This window comes from Cherax quadricarinatus, chromosome 11, assembly GCF_038502225.1.
Source record: "Cherax quadricarinatus isolate ZL_2023a chromosome 11, ASM3850222v1, whole genome shotgun sequence".
In the NCBI taxonomy this organism is placed as follows: Eukaryota; Metazoa; Arthropoda; class Malacostraca; order Decapoda; family Parastacidae; genus Cherax; species Cherax quadricarinatus.
In genome coordinates this window covers 53,878,715-53,902,957 of record NC_091302.1, presented here as the reverse complement: position 1 = coordinate 53,902,957, position 24,243 = coordinate 53,878,715, and the positions used below count along the sequence as shown (strand labels likewise).

The 24,243-nt window shown below is 42.8% G+C and overlaps 1 protein-coding gene across 1 annotated transcript in view; it reads right to left on the bottom strand.

Moving 5' to 3' along the window:
- The window catches only part of CalpC (calpain C), a 105,735-nt gene that overhangs the window by 57,399 nt on the left and 24,093 nt on the right, over positions 1-24,243 (bottom strand). Inside the window, exon 4 of the mRNA XM_070083869.1 lies at positions 23,311-23,380. Within this exon, the coding sequence (XP_069939970.1) occupies positions 23,311-23,380 (70 nt within the window). The remainder of the gene's footprint in view (positions 1-23,310; positions 23,381-24,243) is intronic.

Below are 24,243 nucleotides of genomic sequence, written 5' to 3'. Positions count from 1 at the left end.
TGGTAATCAGAGGTACCTGTTCGTTCATCTGAATGACCTGCTTAGTTGTGCATCTGAACCTGTTTTCAATATCTGGCTATCTCTGATTATTTTGATAAGAAAATAAAGAATATTCGTTTGGATTTTTATTAAACTCAAGCGAGTGCATTGTTCTTTGTGACTGTTCAGGCTCGTAATGTATCACTTATTAATTTTTCTCAGTTTGCTCTAGTTAGCGAGGAGGGGGCTCGGGGATATATCAAGGGTTATAATAAGACATACTATGCATTTGATCCTATGTTTCAAAGATTTTGTCCTCATATGAAAGTGTTTCTTTTATATGTTGATTAATTGTTTTCAAAGCGGATGTTTTCCATAGTCAATGAAGGCGGCTTTGGTTAGCCTGTTTCCGAAGAAGCCTTCCAGCGATTCAGAAAACATGTCAAGCTATCGCCCTGTTTCTGAAGAAGCCTACCAGTGATTTAGAAAACATGTCAAGCTATCGCCCTGTTTCTGAAGAAGCCTACCAGTGATTTAGAAAACATGTCAAGCTATCGCCCTGTTTCTGAAGAAGCCTTCCAGTGATTCAGAAAACATGTCAAGCTATCGTCCTGTTTCTGAAGAAGCCTTCCAGTGATTCAGAAAACATGTCAAGCTATCGTCCTGTTTCTGAAGAAGCCTTCCAGTGATTCAGAAAACATGTCAAGCTATCGTCCTGTTTCTGAAGAAGCCTTCCAGCGATTCAGAAAACATGTCAAGCTATCGTCCTGTTTCTGAAGAAGCCTACCAGTGATTCAGAAAACATGTCAAGCTATCGTCCTGTTTCTGAAGAAGCCTTCCAGTGATTCAGAAAACATGTCAAGCTATCGTCCTATTTCTGAAGAAGCCTACCAGTGATTCAGAAAACATGTCAAGCTATCGTCCTGTTTCTGAAGAAGCCTTCCAGTGATTCAGAAAACATGTCAAGCTATCGTCCTGTTTCTGAAGAAGCCTTCCAGTGATTCAGAAAACATGTCAAGCTATCGTCCTGTTTCTGAAGAAGCCTTCCAGTGATTCAGAAAACATGTCAAGCTATCGTCCTGTTTCTGAAGAAGCCTTCCAGTGATTCAGAAAACATGTCAAGCTATCGTCCTGTTTCTGAAGAAGCCTTCCAGTGATTCAGAAAACATGTCAAGCTATCGTCCTGTTTCTGAAGAAGCCTTCCAGTGATTCAGAAAACATGTCAAGCTATCGTCCTGTTTCTGAAGAAGCCTTCCAGTGATTCAGAAAACATGTCAAGCTATCGTCCTGTTTCTGAAGAAGCCTTCCAGTGATTCAGAAAACATGTCAAGCTATCGTCCTGTTTCTGAAGAAGCCTTCCAGTGATTCAGAAAACATGTCAAGCTATCGTCCTGTTTCTGAAGAAGCCTTCCAGTGATTCAGAAAACATGTCAAGCTATCGTCCTGTTTCTGAAGAAGCCTTCCAGTGATTCAGAAAACATGTCAAGCTATCGTCCTGTTTCTGAAGAAGCATTCCAGTGATTCAGAAAACATGTCAAGCTATCGCCCTGTTTCTGAAGAAGCCTTCCAGTGATTCAGAAAACATGTCAAGCTATCGTCCTGTTTCTGAAGAAGCCTTCCAGTGATTCAGAAAACATGTCAAGCTATCGTCCTGTTTCTGAAGAAGCCTTCCAGTGATTCAGAAAACATGTCAAGCTATCGTCCTGTTTCTGAAGAAGCCTTCCAGTGATTCAGAAAACATGTCAAGCTATCGTCCTGTTTCTGAAGAAGCCTTCCAGTGATTCAGAAAACATGTCAAGCTATCGTCCTGTTTCTGAAGAAGCCTTCCAGTGATTCAGAAAACATGTCAAGCTATCGTCCTGTTTCTGGAGAAGCCTTCCAGTGATTCAGAAAACATGTCAAGCTATCGTCCTGTTTCTGAAGAAGCCTTCCAGTGATTCAGAAAACATGTCAAGCTATCGTCCTGTTTCTGAAGAAGCCTTCCAGCGATTCAGAAAACATGTTAAGCTATCGTCCTGTTTCTGAAGAAGCCTTCCAGCGATTCAGAAAACATGTCAAGCTATCGCCCTGTTTCTGAAGAAGCCTTCCAGTGATTCAGAAAACATGTTAAGCTATCAGTCTGTTTCTCATGTTCCTCTCTAAACTGATTGAACGTACTATTTTTGATCAACTGCTTCCTCTTTTGGATAGAAATGTTTTACCGTGTGTTCGATCTTAGTATAGACCATTTCATTGAACTGAGAGGTCTAAGTGTAAAGTTTATAATGATTTGGTACTGAAATGCACCGCTGCCAATTTTATTGGACAACTTTGCTGCATCTGATGCCTAAGGAATATTGCACTGTCTCTTCTGAAACTGTATCTTTCCGGTCAGTCATATCATGTAATATGTAACAGTCGTTGACTGTATCTGAACCATCTAGTTTGTCCTATGGTGTTCCTCTGAGCAGTTCCTGAACCGGTACTCTTTACTGTTTATGTTAATGGCCTAGTCTTATTGTTGGATGACCATGGTGTTGATTATCATTTTTATACTGACGATACGTAAGTCTACATCCCGGTTCTAAATGCGGAAGATGCAAAACGCTGCTTTAGTTCTCTTTTTCCAGTTATTTGGTCTTGGCTGACAAGAGAAAATTGCAACTAAATGAAGGTTAGACAGATTCTGATTAGCAGGGGGAACTCTCAGGGGATTAGAGATTGGATATTTTGGTGTCTTTGATTGTAATACTGTCAGTTTACAACCTGTGGGATCCATAAGGGATCTGAATGTCTACCTGTGGGATCAGTGATGGATCTGGGTGTTTACCTGGATTCTTCATTGTCTTTTGTTGGACATATCAGCCAAATTGTTAAATCTTTAAATTTTCATATTTGTAATCTATATACAGTCAGAAAATATCTCGACTGGTTGTTAGTGCGTTTGCCTAACTACTTGCTGAAAAGTCTTCATTCAGTATCTCCTGAATCACGCAGCTAGACTGGCATTTTCGATCCCAACTAGAACTCCCATTAGTCCTTACTTGTTGAGCTGCACTGGCTCCCTATCATGGAAAGAACTAAGTTTAAACTGTTCATTAACAGTGAAAGATATTAAGTTTAATGAAGCCAAATATCTTGCTGATATGCTAGTACCTTTTACATCAGGCTCAGGAATGTTTCTGTGAATTGCAGCAGATCCTTTTAGACTGAATGAGCCTCGTGCTGTTGGGAAGAAATTATTTATAGTGGCTTATGTAGCTCCTAGATTGTTCAACAGGTTGCCAGTGTTTGTTAAAGAGTTAAAAGTCTGTTAATGCTTTCATGTCTCTTCTGAAAGTACATCTCTTTTCTAGAGCTTACATGTAAGAACAGTGAAGCATGCCTACTGACCCATGTTACGCAAATACAATTCACACTCTCCCCCACCAACCTACATTTAAAGCTACCCAAGGTTCTTGTCTTAATGGCGCTACCTGTGAGTTCGTTCCAATCACCTACAATTCTACGGCTAAACCAGAGCTTCCCAATATCCTTTTTAAGTCTAGATTTCTCCAACTTGAATCCATTGCTGCGCGTTCCGTCTTAGATATTTTCAGCACGCTATTTATATCGCCTTTATTCCTGTTTTCCATTTATACACTTCAGCCCAAATTCACTTCTACACTTCTCCCCTAATTCTACGCTCTTCCAAAAGGTGAAAGTTCAATGTCATTATCCTGTTTTCGTAGGAAAGTTTTCTAACACAGGGAATCAACTTCGTCATCCTTCTTTGCATATTTTCGTGGGCATTTTTATGTCCATCCTGTAATATGGAGACCAGAAGTGAGCAGCATAATGTAAATGAGGTTTGACCAAAGATAAAGTTGAAGTATAATCTTACCTGGAGTTTACCTGGAGAGAGTTCCGGGGGTCAACGCCCCCGCGGCCCGGTCTGTGACCAGGTCTCCTGGTGGGTCAGAGCCTGATCAACCAGGCTGTTACTGCTGGCTGGACGCAAACCAACGTACGAGCCACAGTCAGGCTGGTCAGGAACCGACTTTAGGTGCTTGTCCAGTGCCAACTTGAAGACTGCCAGGGGTCTGTTGGTAATCCCCCTTATGTATGCTGGGAGGCAATTGAACAGTCTCGGGCCCCTGACACTTATTTGTATGGTCTCTTAACGTGCTAGTGACACCCCTGCTTTTCATTGGGGGGATGGTGCATCGTCTGCCAAGTCTTTTGCTTTGGTAGTGAGTGATTTTCGTGTGCAAGTTCTAGGATTTTCCAGGTGTATATAATCATGTATCTCTCCCGCCTGCGTTCCAGGGAATCTCTTATCACCTTTATTGTTTATACTTCTTGATATGGAGCTAAGAATTCTATTAGCTTTAATGCGAACATTTGTGACTGATGCCTTGACCTTAAATTTCCGCTAACCAGAATTCCTAGATCTTTTTCTTTGGCATTCACTTAAACTAAGCTCTGTATTGTTTGAGTAATAAGCGTTATAGTTATTTCCTTTTCCTAGGATAAGAACCTTACACATGTCTGCCTTGAACTAATCTTCCACGTCTCCGACCATAACATCAACCCAGCCAAGGCATCCTGTAGCCTAGTAGCCACATTAAAAAATATTTGATCATCAGCCTGTTATAGCGTCATCGGCTAACTTACTTAGGTCACTATTTCCTCATCAATATCGTTAAAAAGATTGTGAAAAAGGACCCCATCACTGGCACTTTGACACAACACGGGCACTATGACACCACTGGCACTGTGACACACCACTGTTGCCTATCGGTCAGTCATGCGTCTACCAAGGAGATATTTTTTTTCGATTTCCATGTGCCCCTACGTTCTTAATAAGTCTCCTGCGTGGAACTTTATTAAACCCTTATTGAAGTCCATATACATAATATCACATTCTTTATCTTCGTCTACCGATCGAATACCTTAGTGAAAAAGGTTAGTAAACTGTGCTGAGATTCGTTGATCAAATTATACCTATCAATGTGTCTTCGAATTATTGATTTCATCAACTATCCCACAACTGAGGCTAAGTTTATTGCTGTATAGCTAGAAGCTAAGGACCCATCTCCCTGGAGTATACCTGGAGAGGGTTTCGGGGATCAACGCCCCCGCGGCCCGGTCTGTGACCAGGCCTCGTGGTGGATCAGAACCTGATCAACCAGGCTGTTACTGCTGGCCGCACGCAAACCTACGTACGAACCGTAGCCCGGCTGGTCAGGTACTAAGTGCCTGGCCAGAGCCTTCTTGAAGACAGCCAGGGGTCTATTTGTAATCCCCTTATGCTGGGAGGCAGTTGATGTCTTGGGTCCCTGACACTTATTATGTTGTCTCTTAGTGTACTCGTAGCGCCCCTGCTATTCACTGGAGGATGTTGCATCTCCTACCCAGTCTTTTGCTTTAGTAGGGAGTGATTTTCGTGTGCAAATTTGGGACTAGTCCCTCTAGAATTTTCCAAGTGTATATTATCATGTATCTTTCTCGCCTGCATTCCAGGGAATACAAATCAAGGGACTTAAATCGTTCCCAGTAGTTTAGGTGCTTCATCGTATTTTTGCGTGCCGTGAAAGTTCTCTGTACATTCTCGATGTCTGCAACTTCGCCTACCTTGAGTGAGGCCGTTAATGTACTGCAGTATTCCAGCCTAGAGACAACAAACGATTTGAAGAGAACCATCATGGGGTTGGCACCCCTAGTTTTGAAGATTCTCATTATCCATCTTATCAGTTTCTTACCAGATGTGATAGAAACATTGTTCTGATCTTTGAAAATGAGATCCTCTGACATTATCACTCCCAGGTCTTTCACATTAGTTTCTCGCTCTGTGTGGTTGGAATTTGTTTCATACTCCGATACGGCTTTAATTTCCTCGAGCTTTCCATATCGGAGTAATTGAAATTTAACTTCATTGAACTTCATGTTGTTTTCGGCGGCCCATTTAAAGATTTGGTTGATGTCCGCTTGGAGTCTTTTAGTGTCTTCGATGGATGACACCATGCAAATTCGGGTGTCATCCGCAAAGGAAAGCACGGCTTACACATCTGTGCCAAAGATGAGGATAAGGAACAGGATGGGGGCTAATACAGTGCCTCGTGGAACCGCGCTTTTCACTGTAGCCGCCTCAGACTTTACTTTGTTTACTATTACTCTGTGTTCTAAGTTATAGAATAGATGCCTCTACCAAGGTTTCCTGTTATTCCTTTATCACGCATTTTGTGCGCTATTACACCATGGCGCACTTGTCGAAGGCTTTCGCAAAGTCTATGTATACTACATCTGCAGTTTGTTTGTCCTCCAGTGCATCTAAGACCTTGTCATAGGGGTTCAGTAGTTGGGACAGGCAGGAGAGACCTGCTCTAAACCCATGTTGCCCTGGGTTGTGTAACTAAAGGATATCTAGGTGGGTGGCGATTTTGCTTCTTGGAACCCTTTCAAAGATTTTTATGATACGGGACGTTAGTGCTATAGATTTGTAATTCTTTGTAATTGCTTTACTGCCACCTTTGTGGAGGGGGGCTATGTCTGTTGCTTTAGTGAGTGTAGGATGACCCCTGTGTCCATGCTCCCTTTCCATTAGAATGCTGAAGGCACGTGAAAGGGGTTTCTTGCACTTCTTGATGAACATGGAGTTCCACGAGTCTGGGCCTGAGGCCGAGGGCATGGGCATGTCCTATATTGTTTTTTCGAAGTCTTGTGGTGTTAGGATAATATCGGAATTTTTTGCATTGACAAAATTTTGAGTAACGGTCATTTAGATTTTCGACTCTTAGTCCGGTTAATGGCTCGCTAAACACCGAGTCATACTGGGACTTTAGGATCTCATTCATTTACTGTAATCTGTGTAAGTCTCATCACGTTTAATCAGGCTCTGTAAATGAGTATCACATTTTCCATGTTTCTGGTGCAATACCTATTTGTAATGACATGTTAAAGGGACTAGCTAAGGGTTTGCTAAGTTGCTACGTTCCTCCTCATATTCCTTTAGAATCCTTAACAACAGTTCCTCAGGGCCCAATGACTTGTATGGTTTCAGTCTAGTTGTTTGAGGACCATGGAACTAGTGACTTTGATACCGTATAATTTTCGTCCTAACCAGCATATTTTCCGGAATTTCGTTTGTATTCTCTTACCTGGAGTTTACCTGCAGTGTGTTCCGGGGGTCAACGCCCCCGCGGCCCGGTCTGTGACCAGGCCTCGTGGTGGATCAGGGCCTGATCAACCAGGCTGTTACTGCTGGCTGCACGCAATCCAACGTACGAGCCACAGCCCGGCTGGTCAGGTACTGACTTTAGGTGCTTGTCCAGTGCCTGCTTGAAGACAGTCAGGGGTCTATTGGTAATCCCCCTTATGTATGCTGGGAGGCAGTTGAAGTCTTGGGCCCCTGACACTTATTGTGTTGTCTCTTAACGTGCTAGTGACACCCCTGCTTTTCATTGGGGGAATGTTGCATCGTCTGCCCAGCCTTTTGCTTTCGTAGTGAGTGATTTTCGTATGCAAATTTGGTACTAATCCCTCTAGCATTTTCCAGGTGTATATAGTCATGTATCTCTCCCGCCTGCGTTCCAGGGAGTACAGGTCCAGGAACTTCAAGCGCTCCCAGTAATTGAGGTGTTTCATCTCCGTTATGGGTAAAAATAGGAAATAAGTGTTGAAAATATTACACATTTCTTTGTCACTGACAGTAAGCTGAGCGGAGTAATTCTGAAATTTAATATAATGTTCAAAGGGCATGTTATTTTACGTAACCAGCGTACATATTTAAAGGTTAAAACTGATAAACTGAAACTTTACTAATATGGGACACACCCTAACCGACTTTTTTTTTATTATTTTTTACAGCACATAAACCACTGCATTTTTGTTTTGCAGGCGAAGTATCGCCTGAAAATCTATAAAACAGCGTTATGGTGATCACGTCTGGTGTGGTCTAAGTGACCAAGACTGGTAGACTAGTATATCTCAATGATACACTGTCTTCCCACTTGTAAATATACACTGGAGCACAGGGCCACCATCCAAATAATAGAGACGGGTATCCCACCCAGTAATGCCGAAATCTTCATATCATTACCTTCACACATTTTCTCTAGTTCCTGGTAAGGTTTATCACGGATGAAATGGTGAACTTTCTCAATAATTGTAGTTTGGCTTCCGTGCAAGTTTTACTCTTGCACATACAGGTTGACCGAGAGAACAATTGCAAATTATTTTCTTTTGTTGGTGCAGGAAACGCGCAACTCTCAGCCAGCCACTCACCAACTTAGCTGATACAATGGCTAGCTCGAAAAGTTTGCTTTATGAGTTTCTCAGCAATTTTTTTTTACATAATTTGAGCCTTCGAGAACAATCGTGCACAATTATACATATACAAACATAATAGTATCTAGAAGTTCTCTTAGAAACTTGTTGACGTCGCTAAAATCTCAAATTCTTGAAGGTTTCGACATAACTAATTAATCCACAATAAAAATACTACAAATTACCCAAAATATATTAAGATATGTAAAACGAGGTACCAAAAGACCACTATAAAATATTTGTTTACAAAAATCAGTACACTGCAGAAGGATCTGTGAGTAGGTAAAGTGCATATAACCCCCCTTGAAAATTTTAAAGAATTTTCCGCGAAAATCAGCACAAGTAGAAACACCACGAGCACAGCTCTGCTCCTGTAATTACAAAGAGGTATTCGCGCACAACTGTACAGAAAGTAATTACTAGGGTGTAACCTTTATAAGTGCAAAGTAATGAAAATAAGTAATAGAAAGTTCAGCAAATACTACAGCTGGTTTGATGAGCTTACACGAAGCACTGTTCTAGACGTTGTACACCACGTATGGCAGGATGAACCTTCAGTGAGCAGCACCATCGTTGAGTTTGCAACCAGTTAAGTATTCAAAGAAGATCGAACAAGCCTGAATGACATACGGTGTGGAATTGATGGGCTGGAGTGAGGGGCCAGATCAAAAATAATCAGAGCTGGTAGCACAGAAACATAAGAGAGCATCATAGGTGAACTTTATCAAATCTTAACTTGATAAAATTTATCTGTGAACGAAACGTTATCCAAATAAAGCGCGCTCTGCTGTGTCTTTGTACTACCATACCTGTTGGCCTTTCTTTTTGTCTTTTAAAGACATAATGACAGTTACTGAGTGTGGACAAATACAGACTGATGGAGGCATCACGGAAGAGTAAACATCAATAATTTATATTATAAGGGTAGTGAAAAAGTTAAACTACTAAAAAAGGGTTTCCACGTATTTAGAAAGGACGACGTGGATATAAAGTTAAAAGGTCAATAATGCAGTGAACTCATTCTCAGGTATATGATGAAAATAAATGGTATAAAATACCGACACAATGGCAACATAAACACATATGCAGTTTAATGTGATCCTTTATTGTCTATAAAGGATCACATTAAACTGCATATGTGTTTATGTTTCCTCAGGTATATGAGCATACGATTACATAACGTTAAATAGCAAGACCCTAACTCATTTCTACAGAGCGTACAGCCACCTAATGTTGTCGAGTGGTCACTGTGGCGGCTCTCGTCAGGGAGGGTGTGGACTCACTCCCTTGAAGGAGAATCGAGCCTCCTTTTCACACAGTTACATAATACACAAAACCTACATTTGTAGCATTCTGGGTTAGGAGGCTCAGTTGTATGTACCCGCCAGAAGTACTGGAGTATACCTGGAGAGGGTTCCGGGGGTCAACGCCCCCGCGGCCCGGCCTGTGGCCAAGCTTCATGGATCAGTGCCTGATCAACTAGGCTGTTAATGTTGGCCGCACGCAACCCGACGTACGAACCACAGCCCGGCTGGTCAGGCACTGACTTTAGGTACCTGTCCAGTGCCTACTTGAAGACAGCCAGGGGTCTATTGGTAATCCCCCTTATGTATGCTGGGAGGCAGTTGAACAGTCTTGGGCCCCTGACACTTATTGTGTTGTCTCTTATTGTGCTAATGGCACTTCTGTTTTTCATTGTGGGGGATGCTGCATCGTCTGCCGAGTCTTTTGCTTTCATAGGGAGTGATTTTCGGTTGCAAGTTTGGTACTAATCCCTCTAGGATTTTCCAAGTGTACATAATCAGGTATCTCTCCCGCCTGCGTTCTAGGGTCGAGTACGGGTTGAGGAACTTCAAGCGTTCCCAGTAATTGAGGTGTTTTATCGCAGTTACGTGTGCCGTGAAGGTTCTCTGTACATTTTCTAGGTCAACAATTTCACCTGCCTTGAAAGGTGCTGTTAGTGTGCAGCAATATTCCAGCCTAGATAGAACAAGCGACCTGAAGAGTGTCATCATGGGGTTGGCATTCCTAGTTTTGAAAGTTCTGATTATGCATCCTATCATTTTTCTAGCAGATGCGATTGATACAATGTTATGGTCTATGAAGGTGAGATCCTCTGACATGATCACTCCCAGGTCTTTTACATTAGTTTTTCGCTCTATTGTGTGGTTGGAATTTGTCTTATACTCCGATGTAGTTTTAATTTCCTCACGTTTTCCATATCGGAGTAATTGAAAATTCTCATCATTGAACTTCATATTGTTTTCTTATGCCCATTTAAATATTTGGTTGATGTCCGTCTGGAGTCTTGCAGTGTCTTCAATGGAAGACACTGTCATGCAAATTCGGGTGTCATCTGCAAAGGAAGATACGGCGCTGTGGCTTATATCTCTGTCTATGTCAGATATGAGGACGAGGAACAAGATGGGAGCGAGTACTGTGCCTTGTGGAACACTGGGAGCGAGTACTGTGCCTTGTGGAACACTGGGAGCGAGTACTGTGCCTTGTGGAACACTGGGAGCGAGTACTGTGCCTTGTGGAACACTGGGAGCGAGTACTGTGCCTTGTGGAACAGTGCTTTTCACCGTAGCCGCCTCAGACTTTACTCTGTTTACTGCTACTTTGCTTTCTATTAAGAAATTGTAGATCCATCTACCAACTTTTCCTGTTATTCCTTTATTAAGCATTTTGCGCGCTATTACACCATGGTCATACTTTTCAAAGGCTGTTGCAAAATCTGTGTATATTACATCTGCATTTTGTCTTCTAGAGCATCCAGGACCTTGTCATAGTGGTCCAGTAGTTGGGACAGACAGGAGCGACCTGCTCTAAACCCATATTGCCCTGGGTTGTGTAACTGATGGGGATCTAAGTGGGTGGCGATCTTCCTTCTAAGAACTCTTTCAAAGATTTTTATATGGGACGTTAACGCTACCAGTCTGTATTTCTTTTCTATTGCTTTACTGCCCCCTTTGTGGAGTGGGGCTATGTTGTTTTTAGCAGCTGTGGGACGACCCCTTTGTCCATGCTCCCTCTCCACAAGATGTTAAAAGCACGTGATAGCCAGGGGCTTCTTGCAGTTCTGGGCCTGGGGCAGAGTGCATGGGCATGTTATTTATCACCTTTTCGAAGTCATTTGGTTTGTGTCTGCAAATTCTGTGTCACTCATAAAAAAAAATTCATTTAGGTCTTCGACTCTCAGTCTGATTAGCGGCTCGCTAAAAACCGAGACATATTTGGGACTTGAGTAGCTCACTCTGATCACATGGACTCCAGGTTGAGGGATTGATTACCTCAAACTCCTTCTGATCTTCAGCATTCTTCTTTGTACTGTATTTAGCCCTTAGTTATGATTATAATAATTTCTTGTATTGGACAGTTGAAGCCACTGTGGGGCGAAACGTTTCCACAATAAAGATACCTAAGTGTTGGACATGTGTCTAATTTATCAACTTGTTGGTTCTCTGAATCATTTATCTACATACCTGCCAGAGGTAACAATAGAGGTAACAATAACCTGACTCAGCAGATCACCATAGAACACAAGTTAGTGATATACAAACACAAGGATTATATTTCAAGACACTGGGCTCAATGCTGATATTTTCTGGTCTTTGAAAGTCGGTTATTTATCTTCTAACGGATACTACTCTCACAAGTAGAACAGTTATATTTTTGATATAAGACACAGCTAATAAAACGCAGATTAAAGCAGGTAGTAATTGGAAGTGGCCAACTCCACAGACTGGCCTTGACGTTACTGTGGTTCACTGATATTTGCAGTTTAGTTGTAAAGCTGATAATTAAATGTATCTGAAACGATTACGAATAACAAAAATAGTTTTAACATGAACTTGAGAGCTGGTAAACCATGGTGAAAGTCTGTTGCCAGCAGCTCGCGTTTCTCACCTCGCCTGAAGCTCAGACAACGGCCATTGACACGCACCCACACAGGTACAAGTGCACTATCACGCTCTTGTACGCACCCACGCATGTACAAGCCCACCACCACTCTCTTGTACGTAACCTCGCATGTACACGCGTACCATCACGCTCTTGTACGCACATATACACTCCCACCACCATATCTTGCACTCACCCACTCACGATACACGTGCAGCAACAGGCTCTTGCAGGCGCGCGCGCACAAACACACACACACACACACACACACGGTTACATAACGGGGCCAGTAGCTGTGAATCGACCCTTGCAACCACATATAGGCGAGTACACACACACACGATTACATAACGTTACATAACGGGGCCAGTAGCTGTGAATCGACCCTTGCAACCACATATAGGCGAGTACACACGCCCGCGCACACACAAACACACTGTGAATGGATACGAAACAATTACTAGAAACCTGAAAGACAGTGAAGTCCCAATATTTAAAAAAAAAAAAACAGACAGGAAGCATTAAACGACAGACCAGTATCAGTAACATGCATATTATATATGTTAGAGCACTTGGAGGAGGTAAGTTTTATTAACATATAGCACGGGTTTACATATGTAATATACTGTTTCATAAACCTGAAAAGGTAACAGAAGTAAGGCAGGAAGACATGGATGACTGCAGTGTAAGGCAGGAAGACATGGATGACTGCAGTGTAAGGCAGGAAGACATGGATGACTGCAGTGTAAGGCAGGAAGACATGGATGACTGCAGTGTAAGGCAGGAAGACATGGATGACTGCAGTGTAAGGCAGGAAGACATGGATGACTGCAGTGTAAGGCAGGAAGACATGGATGACTGCAGTGTAAGGCAGGAAGACATGGATGACTGCAGTGTAAGGCAGGAAGACATGGATGACTGCAGTGTAAGGCAGGAAGACATGGATGACTGCAGTGTAAGGCAGGAAGACATGGATGACTGCAGTGTAAGGCAGGAAGACATGGATGACTGCAGTGTAAGGCAGGAAGACATGGATGACTGCAGTGTAAGGCAGGAAGACATGGATGACTGCAGTGTAAGGCAGGAAGACATGGATGACTGCAGTGTAAGGCAGGAAGACATGGATGACTGCAGTGTAAGGCAGGAAGACATGGATGACTGCAGTGTAAGGCAGGAAGACATGGATGACTGCAGTGTAAGGCAGGAAGACATGGATGACTGCAGTGTAAGGCAGGAAGACATGGATGACTGCAGTGTAAGGCAGGAAGACATGGATGACTGCAGTGTAAGGCAGGAAGACATGGATGACTGCAGTGTAAGGCAGGAAGACATGGATGACTGCAGTGTATATATTTGGACGGAAAGAAGACATTTTATACAGTACCTTACAAGAGATTGGGACAAAAATTTGGAGAGGATCAGGCAGAAATAACAGGAAATATGCTACCGTTGATCACACTACCTTATGAGAAAGAAACAGAGCGATTGTCTAATAGATGTGAATATGGGAAAGTGTAACAGGTGGGTTTCTGCAAGGATCGGTATTAGGGCCATTACTGTTTCTGGTATTATGTGAATGACATGACAGAATAGTCATGTGTATCCTTGTTTGTAGATAAGGTGAAACCAACGAGGAAAATAAAAAACTGACTTGAAAACAAGGGAAGGCTACAAGTAACCACAGCCAAACTGCAAGACTGGTCAGACAAGTGGCTACTTGAAGTCAACTCCAGCAAATGTAAGATTATGAAAACTGGTGAAGGGAAAAGATCACAAATTGAATATGGATTAAGACATGGCTGAAAACTTCGCTCGAGGAGTAAGACCTAGGGGTAAGAATAGTGAAGAAAACATCGCTAGTCACACAACCGAATAATCTCTGCAGCGAATGCTAGTTTAGCAAATCTAAGAGTAACCTTCAGAAATCTCAACGAGTCATTAACGTCCCTATATACTATACGCCAGAGACAGGTGTGGTGTCTTGGAACCTGTGTTAGCTTGTATGTCTGGTCAGAGACAGGTGTGGTGTCTTGGAACCTGTATTAGCTTGTATGTCTGGTCAGAGACAGGTGCGGTGTCTTGGAACCTGTGTTAGCTTGTATGTCTGGTCAGAGACAGGTGCGGTGTCTTGGAACCTGTGTTAGCTTGTATGTCTGGTCAGAGACAGGTGCGGTGTCTTGGAACCTGTGTTAGCTTGTATGTCTGGTCAGAGACAGGTGCGGTGTCTTGGAACCTGTGTTAGCTTGTATGCCTGGTCAGAGACAGGTGTGGTGTCTTGGAACCTGTGTTAGCTTGTATGTCTGGTCAGAGACAGGTGCGGTGTCTTGGAACCTGTTAGCTTGTATGTCTGGTCAACTAACCGCAACTTATTCTTGAGAAGCTTAAACCTATTGCCTTTATTACTTGGAAACTTTATGAGTGACGTTAAAAGCAAATAAAACCAGAGTTTGGTCAAGCGCAGAAACTCCTCTCACTAGTTTAAAACATGGAACATACTTTACAATGCTTCCATCAATGACGTACAATGCACGTATCCTCATGCACGTACAATACACGTACCCTCATGCACGTACAAAGCCCTTGATTGGAGCGCCTTAACAAAAATGACTATTATTTTGTCAGCAATAAGTGTATCAGTGTTTTACTGTGAGAGTTGACTAATGTACGAGTGACTGAGGCTCCACTGCCTAGCCTGTGTGGCTGCATTGTCTTACTCATGCAGAGGCGAGCTAGTGGATACCACCAAGAAATTATCAACTGGAGGAATGTTTAAAAAGGGCGTAGGCTAACCAGGTGAAGGGCGGAGTGTGGTCAAGAACAAAGACTCATCTGTGACACTGGTACTAATGCTGCCCTGGTGAGGTGGGGCAAGGAGGGAGAGGAGACAAGGATGACGGAATGCAAGAGTGAAAGAACGGGAAATGGAGGTAATGATAAAGAAGCCAAAGAAAACTGAAACGAATGAGACAAAATATTGAGGCATGAGTATTTGGTACAGGCGTTGGTATCAATATTTGTATAGAGAAATTTGCAGTGCATGACTGTGTTTATTGTAATCGTCAAAAATATATTTGAGGGAAGTCTATCATTGCAATGGGAGACAAGTCACATTATTCCTACCAAACACCTGTTAATACATACACCACAGTCAAGAGATCGTTCCCTGTCTCAACTGATAGAAAGCTATTAAAAGATGATTAGACAGCGGGTGGAATGATTAAGATCACTATCTCTCAGTGTCGAAATCTCCGAATACTTCATTCAGCAAGAAATTTAACCGACTGTGACGGATACTGCAGTGCTGTCAATGTTTGGACCAGTCGACAGTAAGACCAACTGGTCTGTCAACAGACCAACTGGTCTTACTGGGTGTTTGATAATAGTATCAACAAATAATTGATGGGTATGTACAGTGAGAGGTGTATATCTTTCAGTGCATATACAATGAAAGTTCATTTTAATTCTTATTTTAGGTATTAAAGTATTCTTGACTGGTGGTGTAAAGGTGACATGCAACCTTAATGACTCGTGTAGTTTATAGTCTTTAACATTTATAAAGCAGCCAATCCATCAGGTGAGGACCCAGATTATTCTCTCACATTAAGCGCCTATGGGAAGTAAACATATTTTATTCAGGGAAAATGAGAATGACCTCACTTCCCTGAATCAAGAGCTCTTCACCGCCATCAAGGAACCCTCTCCTGCCTTGAAGCACTTTAATTAACATACTCTATATTAAATTACTAATCAAAGATACCTAACTTACAGTTGAGTAATGTGACAGTCTCTGCTTTATCATTATTGATAAAACAAATAACGGAATTATTACTTCGACAAATTATCATATTATTATTATTATAATCAAGAGGGAAGCGCTAAACCCGGAGGATTATACAGCGCCTGGGGGGGGGGATGTGGAAGGCATTCAGGCTTAATTCGGGGAACACAAATTATCATAAACTGGATTTCTGGGGCAATAACACCGCATCTCAAGACACAGGTGATCCATCAAGTGTCAGCGTCCTGGGAAAGGTGAAGCAAGTGTCAGCGTCCTGGGGAAGGTGAAGCAAGTGTCAGCGTCCTGGGAAAGGTGAAGCAAGTGTCAGCGTCCTGGGAGGACGGAGCAAGGGTTTACCCTGGCTGGACTGGTCAAGTAGGAGCGAGTTTACCATGCACTAACTCCTCCCTTTCCTCTCTCTCTGGGCAGGTGCACCAAGGTCAAGCTGCCGCCCTCACTCCCGCTTCCACGCTCCAACATATATCTATACTGTCTTCTGTCTGTACACCTATACTTTCTTCTGCCGGTACGCCTACAATGTCTCCTGCCTGTTTCCCTTGATTGTCTCCTGTTTGTGTACCTGACTCTACTGTCTTCTGCCTGTACACCTATACTCTGTCCTCTACATCCAAAACAAAACATGAAATGCAATATCTAGAAGCACATTTTTTTTTTTAGAATATGTTGCAGTGATAAAGGTTAAAATGAGATAATAGAAAAAGAACGTAAAAGAAGTTACATAAGAACAAACACACAGACTACCCTTGCTTACTGGAGGGAGAAATGGGAGGAAAAGTCAATCCAGTGAAAAACAGGGGCGCCATGAGCACAATAAGAGAACACTGTGTCAACATCCGTGGCCTAAGATTCCTCAACCTGCTACTAGCAAACATCAGAGATAATCAAGCCTTCAAGAGGAAACTAGATCATTTCTTCTGCTACGTGCTGGTTAAACTAGGCTGTGATGTCTGTATGTGCTACTAACAGCAATAGCCTGGTTGAATAGGAACTCAAGGAAGCTTGGCCAAAGGCCGAGCTTCTAGGGTAGAAAAAACCTTCGAAATCGATCACTGGCACAGGTACTGGGTGAGGTATAAGGCAGGCCCCTGGGTGGGGTGTGGGGGAATTATTCATGTGTTGCAGGCTCCTGGGTGGGTTGTGGGGAGGAACGGGGGAGGGTATTCAGAGCGCGCGGGTTCACCGCCATTGTAGTGAAGGTGATGACTGCAGATGACCAAGTAAACAATGTGTGGCTTTTGTTTACCTCTGGAACGGGGAGGGGGAGGTAGACACGCACGTTCATCGTCACTTTTTTTTGTATGCGTGTATCTCCATTCTTCTATCAGGTCCTCTCTCCTGCTGACAATTAAATACCTGTGACAGGTTTTAAGAGTTGTATTCTCGTATCCCGACTTGAGTGAAGCAGATTTACATCCTCAATATCCGAGCTTCAATGACAATCCTGCAGATTCTTGTCCACTTTCCTCTTGAAGACTTCTACATTTGTTCCGGCAATAATAATAATAATAATAATAATAATAATAATAATAATAATAATTTTACAGCATTACAGTTATTTTTCTTTGTCTTACTATAGTGAAGATCATCCTTAGCCTTACTCTTCCAATAAGAAAATAGATTTATTTTTTAGTCTTGTTTCTTGTTTTAACTTCATTTCTCGGTAAAATTTTTGAAAGATAAATACGCATCCTATACGAGACAAACTTTACGTCTAAATAAACGCTTGACTCACCGATAAGAAAGTTTTTTTTTTAGGGAGATGGTAGGAGTGGCTGGACTCAACTAGCGTGGCTTCCCTGGGACGTCTCCTCTGTCCACTCCTTTACACAATTTACATATAAATCTGGTGGCCCGGTGGCCTGGTGGCTAAAGCTCCCGCTTCACACACGGAGGGCCCGGGTTCGATTCCCGGCGGGTGGAAACATTTCGACACGTTTCCTTACACCTGTTGTCCTGTTCACCTAGCAGCAAATAGGTACCTGGGTGTTAGTCGACTGGTGTGGGTCGCATCCTGGGGGACAAGATTAAGGACCCCAATGGAAATAAGTTAGACAGTCCTCGATGACGCACTGACTTTCTTGGGTTATCCTGGGTGGCTAACCCTCCGGGGTTAAAAATCCGAACGAAATCTTATCTTATCTTATCTTAAAATTTTACGAAATTGAGAAATAAACCAATCAGCTACATGCAAGCAGCCAGTCAGCCAGCCAACAAGAGTGGTAGAAGCAAGGTCAATTGTGAGAGGAGAGCAAGTAAGGTAAGAAGTGTGGGCTGAGCCCAACACTGGGGGACACCCTTGACATTTAACATGGTGGCAATAATGGAGCAACGAGCCGCATTCTTCACCCCGCCCTCACACACCTCACAAGATAGCATTTTTCTTATGTCCTCAAACTCCAACACTTTCCTCTAATACAAACCTCCTCACTTTACACACGCTCTATAATAGCAACTCTCACGTCAGTGCTAATATCAGCTTCACTACTATATCCAACTTTTCTCTCTCATCTGTCACTCTTTCAATGCTATATTAAGTCCACGTCCTTACTAACGCTGTCTCACAAACTTAACATTTTTCTCCACTGAAATATTTTTTTTTTGCCTACCAACCTGGTTATGTTATTCCAAATCACTATCTGCCTTCATCACTTGTCTTACAATATTAAAAATTCTCACAGGTGGGAGTCGATCGATCCACTGACTTTACAATACAGTAGTTACACAAAAACAATTCAGTCTATTGTATTATACTTTTTATATCAAAATTATACCAAGCGGACATCAACCAAATCTTTGAATGGGTCACTCAAAACAATATGAAGTTCAACGAGGAGAAATTTCAACTACTCAGATATGGAAAACTTGAAGAAATTAAAAATGTGTCAGGGTATACCACAAATTCTAACCATACAGTAGAGCGGAAAAATAACGTAAAGGACCTGGGAGTGATAATGTCAGAGAATCTCGCCTTCGAAGACCACAACAATGTATCTACCTCATCCGCTAGGAAAATGATAGGATGGATAATGAGAACCTTCAAAACTAGGGACGCCAAGCCCATGATGGTTCTCTTCAAATCGCTTGTGCTCTCTAGGCTGGAATACTGCAGTACACTAACGGCCCCCTTCAAGGCTGGCGATACTGCAGACCTGGAGAGTGTACAAAGAACATTCACGGCACACATAAGTGCGATAAGGCACCTAAATTACTGGGAACGGTTGAAGGTCCTTGATCTGTATTCCCTCGAACGCAGGCGAGAGAGATACATGATAATATACACTTGGAAGGTCCTGGAGGGATTGGTACCAAACTTACACACGAAAATCACTCCATATGAAAGCAAAAGACTTGGCAGGAGATGCAACATTCCCCCGATGAAAAGCAGGGGTGCCACGAGTACAATGAGAGACAACACAATAAGTGTCTGGGGCCCAAGACTGTTCAATTGTCTCCCAGCATACATAAGGGAGATTACCAATAGACCCCTGGCTGTCTTCAAGAAGGCACTTGACAGGCACCTAAAGTCAGTACCTGACCAACCGGGCTGTGGTTCGTACGTCAGCTTGCACGCGGCCAGCAGTAACAGCCTGGTTACTGCTGATCCACCATGAAGCCTGGTTTCAGACCGGGCCGCGGAGGCGTTGACCCACGATACCCTCTCCAGGTAAACTCCAGGTAAACCACTTTATGTTTACCCTGGTCATATATTTTACAATGTTAGAGCAAGAAATAAGGTTCGCCTGACGCACACACTATAATTTCCATATTATACTCCACCACACAAGAATGGAATTTCAAATAAGATAATGCAGTTTGTCAGCCTGAGGTGGGAGACCAGTAGAGCGATGAGGATATCATCATGTGGTCCACCATGGGTTCAGTATCTACCACAAAATTGCAGGTTTTCTTGCAACAGTGCTCGTGTTACATATATGTGGGGAAGATAGGGATAATATTGGTGGTGGAGGCAAGACAAGACAAGCAAGAGGAACGTACAGACATGATATATAATACAGAGCAGTGTATAAAGGTTAAAGGTGGTGTTGGAAACTTTTGTCTTGGGAGAGGCAGGTGCATGGAAATGGTAGACAGTAATCAAAGGAAAGAGAAAATATAATAGTATGGAGAAGGAAAAGGAGGGTGAGGAAAGTAAGGGTATAAGAAGGGAGACAGGGGGATGAATAGGATAGGGGAAGGCGAGGTAAAATAGAGAAGGGTGCTAGAGAAAAATAGGAGATACAAGAAGGGTAAGGGAAGACGTGGTCAGTATAATGACGATTGAACAACAAGAGGTGGCAGCAACAGCAATAGAAGCAGCAACAGCAGCAGGTATTGGTGGCAACAGCTGCATTAGAAACGTGGTGGTAGTGGCAACACCAGCTCACAAGTACTATATCAACCAGCCTATGGAGACGTGCAGGACGCTACCAGCAATATCCTGCTTGATCAGGAGGTAAACAAAGAAGTCTAGTTTCAGGCTGGGCAGTGAGGGTAGAACCTTGGAAAGTGGTCACATGTGTCAGAAATGGTAGAGAACAGCAGGAAGCTGAAGAGTGATCTCATCTACCGTTAAGAACATCGGCCACTGTGATTCACAACACAACCTTCTGCTAGCCTACACAAACACTAGTTCTGCCTTACTTTACGAACACTAAAATGGCAGTGGAGGGAGAGGAAGGAAAAGATGAGAGGAGGGAAGGAGAAGTAAGAGAGGGAGAAGATGAAAGGAGGACAAGAGAAATATGATGAAAGAAATGAGATATAGGGAGATGGGAGGAAGATGGCGAAAGGAACAAGCGAGGGAGAGAATGAAAGGATGCCATACTGGGAGGTGGAAGGAGGGAGGGAAGAAGGAAGTAGGAAGATGACGAGGAGGAAGGTGAAAGGAAGGATGCAATATACGGGGATGGAGGGAGAGGGGAAAGGAAGATGGGAAACAAAGAAGGGAGGGAAGTAACAACAGCCGCAGGAACACTTCCATCATTCCGTCTTCTCTTCCGCAAAATATCAAAGGGAAGAGGAAGAACGCAGATGATAATGATGAGAGAAGGGGGAGAAGGTAAATCTGAGAGAGAGAGAGAGAGAGAGAGAGAGAGAGAGAGAGAGAGAGAGAGAGAGAGAGAGAGAGAGAGAGAGAGAGAGAGAGAGAGAGGGAGGGAGGTGCTGGTGTAGGTCTGGTCTGAATAAAAACATTAGATCTCGGACAATACCAATTTCTTACTACCATGACCAATTTACTGTTACGTTACAAAAAATTCCATGAGTCGCATTCAGCAGATATTCGTAATTCATCCCGTCATAAACCATTAAGTCACGTTAAATACCCAGATATAAAGGAAATTCAAGTTTGATCAGAGGAAATAGTGAATCAACTCCAGTTCCTCAGATGAAGAACCTTGAAGAGTACGGTGATGTAGGTGGGTGAATAAGGATAAAGAGGATAAAGTGATAGTGTACAAACATTACCTACAACTTATCCTGCTGCTGTAAACACTTGTTCTATAAATACTTTTGAGCTCATTCTAAATTCCTCAAAATGTCAGCCTTTCAGTAATGATTTACGGCAAACTCCCGAAAGATTATCTATTTTCAACTATATTGTACGTGGCTAGTCCATGAAAGCTGCTGCTCGTGCTTATGCTGATGGTACGTACAACGAAGCGTGTCAAACCGTACGTGACTTTGCTACATTTCAACTTCCGTGCTGCTGCTCCCTGGTTAGACTGTACATTCTCTCGGGCTTCCTGCTCAGCGCTTTGACACTACGCTGCCATGCTTGTTGCTCCGTGGTTTGACTGTTGCACTCTTCCATGCTTGTTGCTCCGTGGTCTGACTGTACACTGCCGTGCCTGCTGGTCTGTGGTCTGACTGTAAAAAGTTCTCATTTTCTCGTTCTGTTGTAGCTTGATAATAGCCTAAGATGGACCAAATTTCCAATGTAAAGTGTGGGTTAATAGTGCAAAGTAAACCGTGATTCACTCCACGCTGCATAATTATGATAAACCACATGACTAGTCTTCCTCCACTTCCTCTCTTCACAAGGTTGAATGTGTGTACCACAGCTATACACAGTAAGACAACATCTTGTAAACTAGAGAGAGCGTGAAGGTCGCTTCTCTCATCTCTTGAAGAATCAGCTGAGTATTATGCGACAACCGTCTCATGAAAAAAAAAAGTGTGTCGCTCTCTCCCGAAATTTCGGAAGTTTTGCATGTGACCTTGGAGCACTGATTCGGTGGATTATAATACAACCAGTATGGCAATGCTAGAGCGTTCAGTTCGCAAACAAAAATATCCGGGTTCAATTCTGGACTGGTCTTGACAGTTAGGTAAGTCTCTAAACACCTGCTTCCTATGTTTACAGTACCTAGCAGTAGATACGTAGTAATTAGTCTACCTGCTTGAACAGAGTGGTGTAGTGGTTACTGTATGGGATGACACTACCTGTGGATCCAATAATAATAATAATAATAATAATAATAATAATAATAATAATAATAATAATATCTTACTTCTACAAGTACACGTGCAAGGTATACAGACCATAGTTGACATCAGTAACATACTACTATATAGAAAGTCCCTTGTTATGCAGAGCATTCAGGGCAAATTAGGTCAATTTTGTCACAGGATGCAACCCACACTAGCCGACTAACACCCAGATACCATTATACTGATGGGTGAACATGGACAGCAGGTGTCTTAGGGAAACAAGTCGTAATGTTTTCCTTTCCAGCTGTACCGGGGGATCGATCCCCGGACCTCAGTGTGTGAGCTGAGTGCATAAGCGATCCAGCTAACTCGTCTTCACTCAGGGTTTAAAGGTTGGTTCTGTTTATTTACTTAAAATACGATCCTTGTGCATCAGTCTTCTTACACCAACTTGTCTTCAAACTCAAACCTGAAACTCTTCCGTAAATACGGAACTTGGGAAAGCCTTGTCATCTTGCTAGATTATATATAGATATAATATATAAACCCCGCTTTATACACATCACACATCCCTACCCGCGCACACACCCCACACACACCACATTTTCCACACACACACCAGGAGACGACAAAGTGGAAGACTGTATGTCTCCAGCACAACAGGTACTTGCCAAGGAATACAGGTACTCACCCAGCAACACAGGTACTCCCCCAGCAACACAGGTACTCACCCAGCAACACAGGTACTCCCCCAGCAACACAGGTACTCCCCCAGCAACACAGGTACTCACCCAGCAACACAGGTACTCACCCAGCAACACAGGTACTCACCCAGCAACACAGGTACTCACCCAGCAACACAGGTACTCCCCCAGCAACACAGGTACTCACCCAGCAACACAGGTACTCACCCAGCTTGCCGTTGACGATGTCGAACTGTGTAACGTCCTCACAGATGAACAGTGGGCTCTGAACCAGCTCCTGTGGAACATCAGGTCCAAGTTAAACATCACACCGCCACAAAAGATCAAATTAACATTTACTTTGATATATAAGTTTTTTATAGCATTGGAATCATTTGTTTACTCAGCTCTGAACATATGATGACTCTGAAATTATTAATTTGCAGGTATCGTTACTAATTTACAGCTAATATGCTGCAATGTTATAAACATTATCAAAATAATTCAGGGTATACAAGTCCCATTCCAAATCCATATCCAAAATTTGTCCAAAGACACACACTGTAAGTCAGGATAAAGAAATAGTTATTTTTTTTTTGTCAGAAATAGGGTTACCTCTAGTAGCTTCCGGAGGTCACCGTCCCTGCGACCCAGTCCCAGACCAGGCCCATAGGTTGGGGTAATTATTCAGGTTTGATCCGAGGAAAAAGGCCCGAAACTGGTTCAATTTCCTCAGATCAAGAGCCCTTCACCAACGACAATCACACCTTGGAAAGGCTACAAGAAGGGGAGGCCTTTACATTATTTACTAGTTATTAAGAGAGGTCAAAAGAACTAAGGATAGGTAGAGTTGGTCTCTGGGAAGGAATGCGGTCAAGGTAATCATCTCGACACAATGATAAAATAAATATCTCAAGTCACTGACAACATACTGTAACGGGAATAAAATGCTGCATTTTTTGGTTTGTACTTTCAAAACTATGAAAATACAAGGTAAATACTAATCATACATTGAACCTCTCAAGTCTGAGTGAAGATTAATAATACTCCTAGTATGCACTTCCAGCAACACCAGCCAGCTGCAGCATCCGGTGACAACCACATGTCTTTATCTGCAGGCCCTCGGCATCATTACCTTAGGCGCCAACACCCACACTCTCA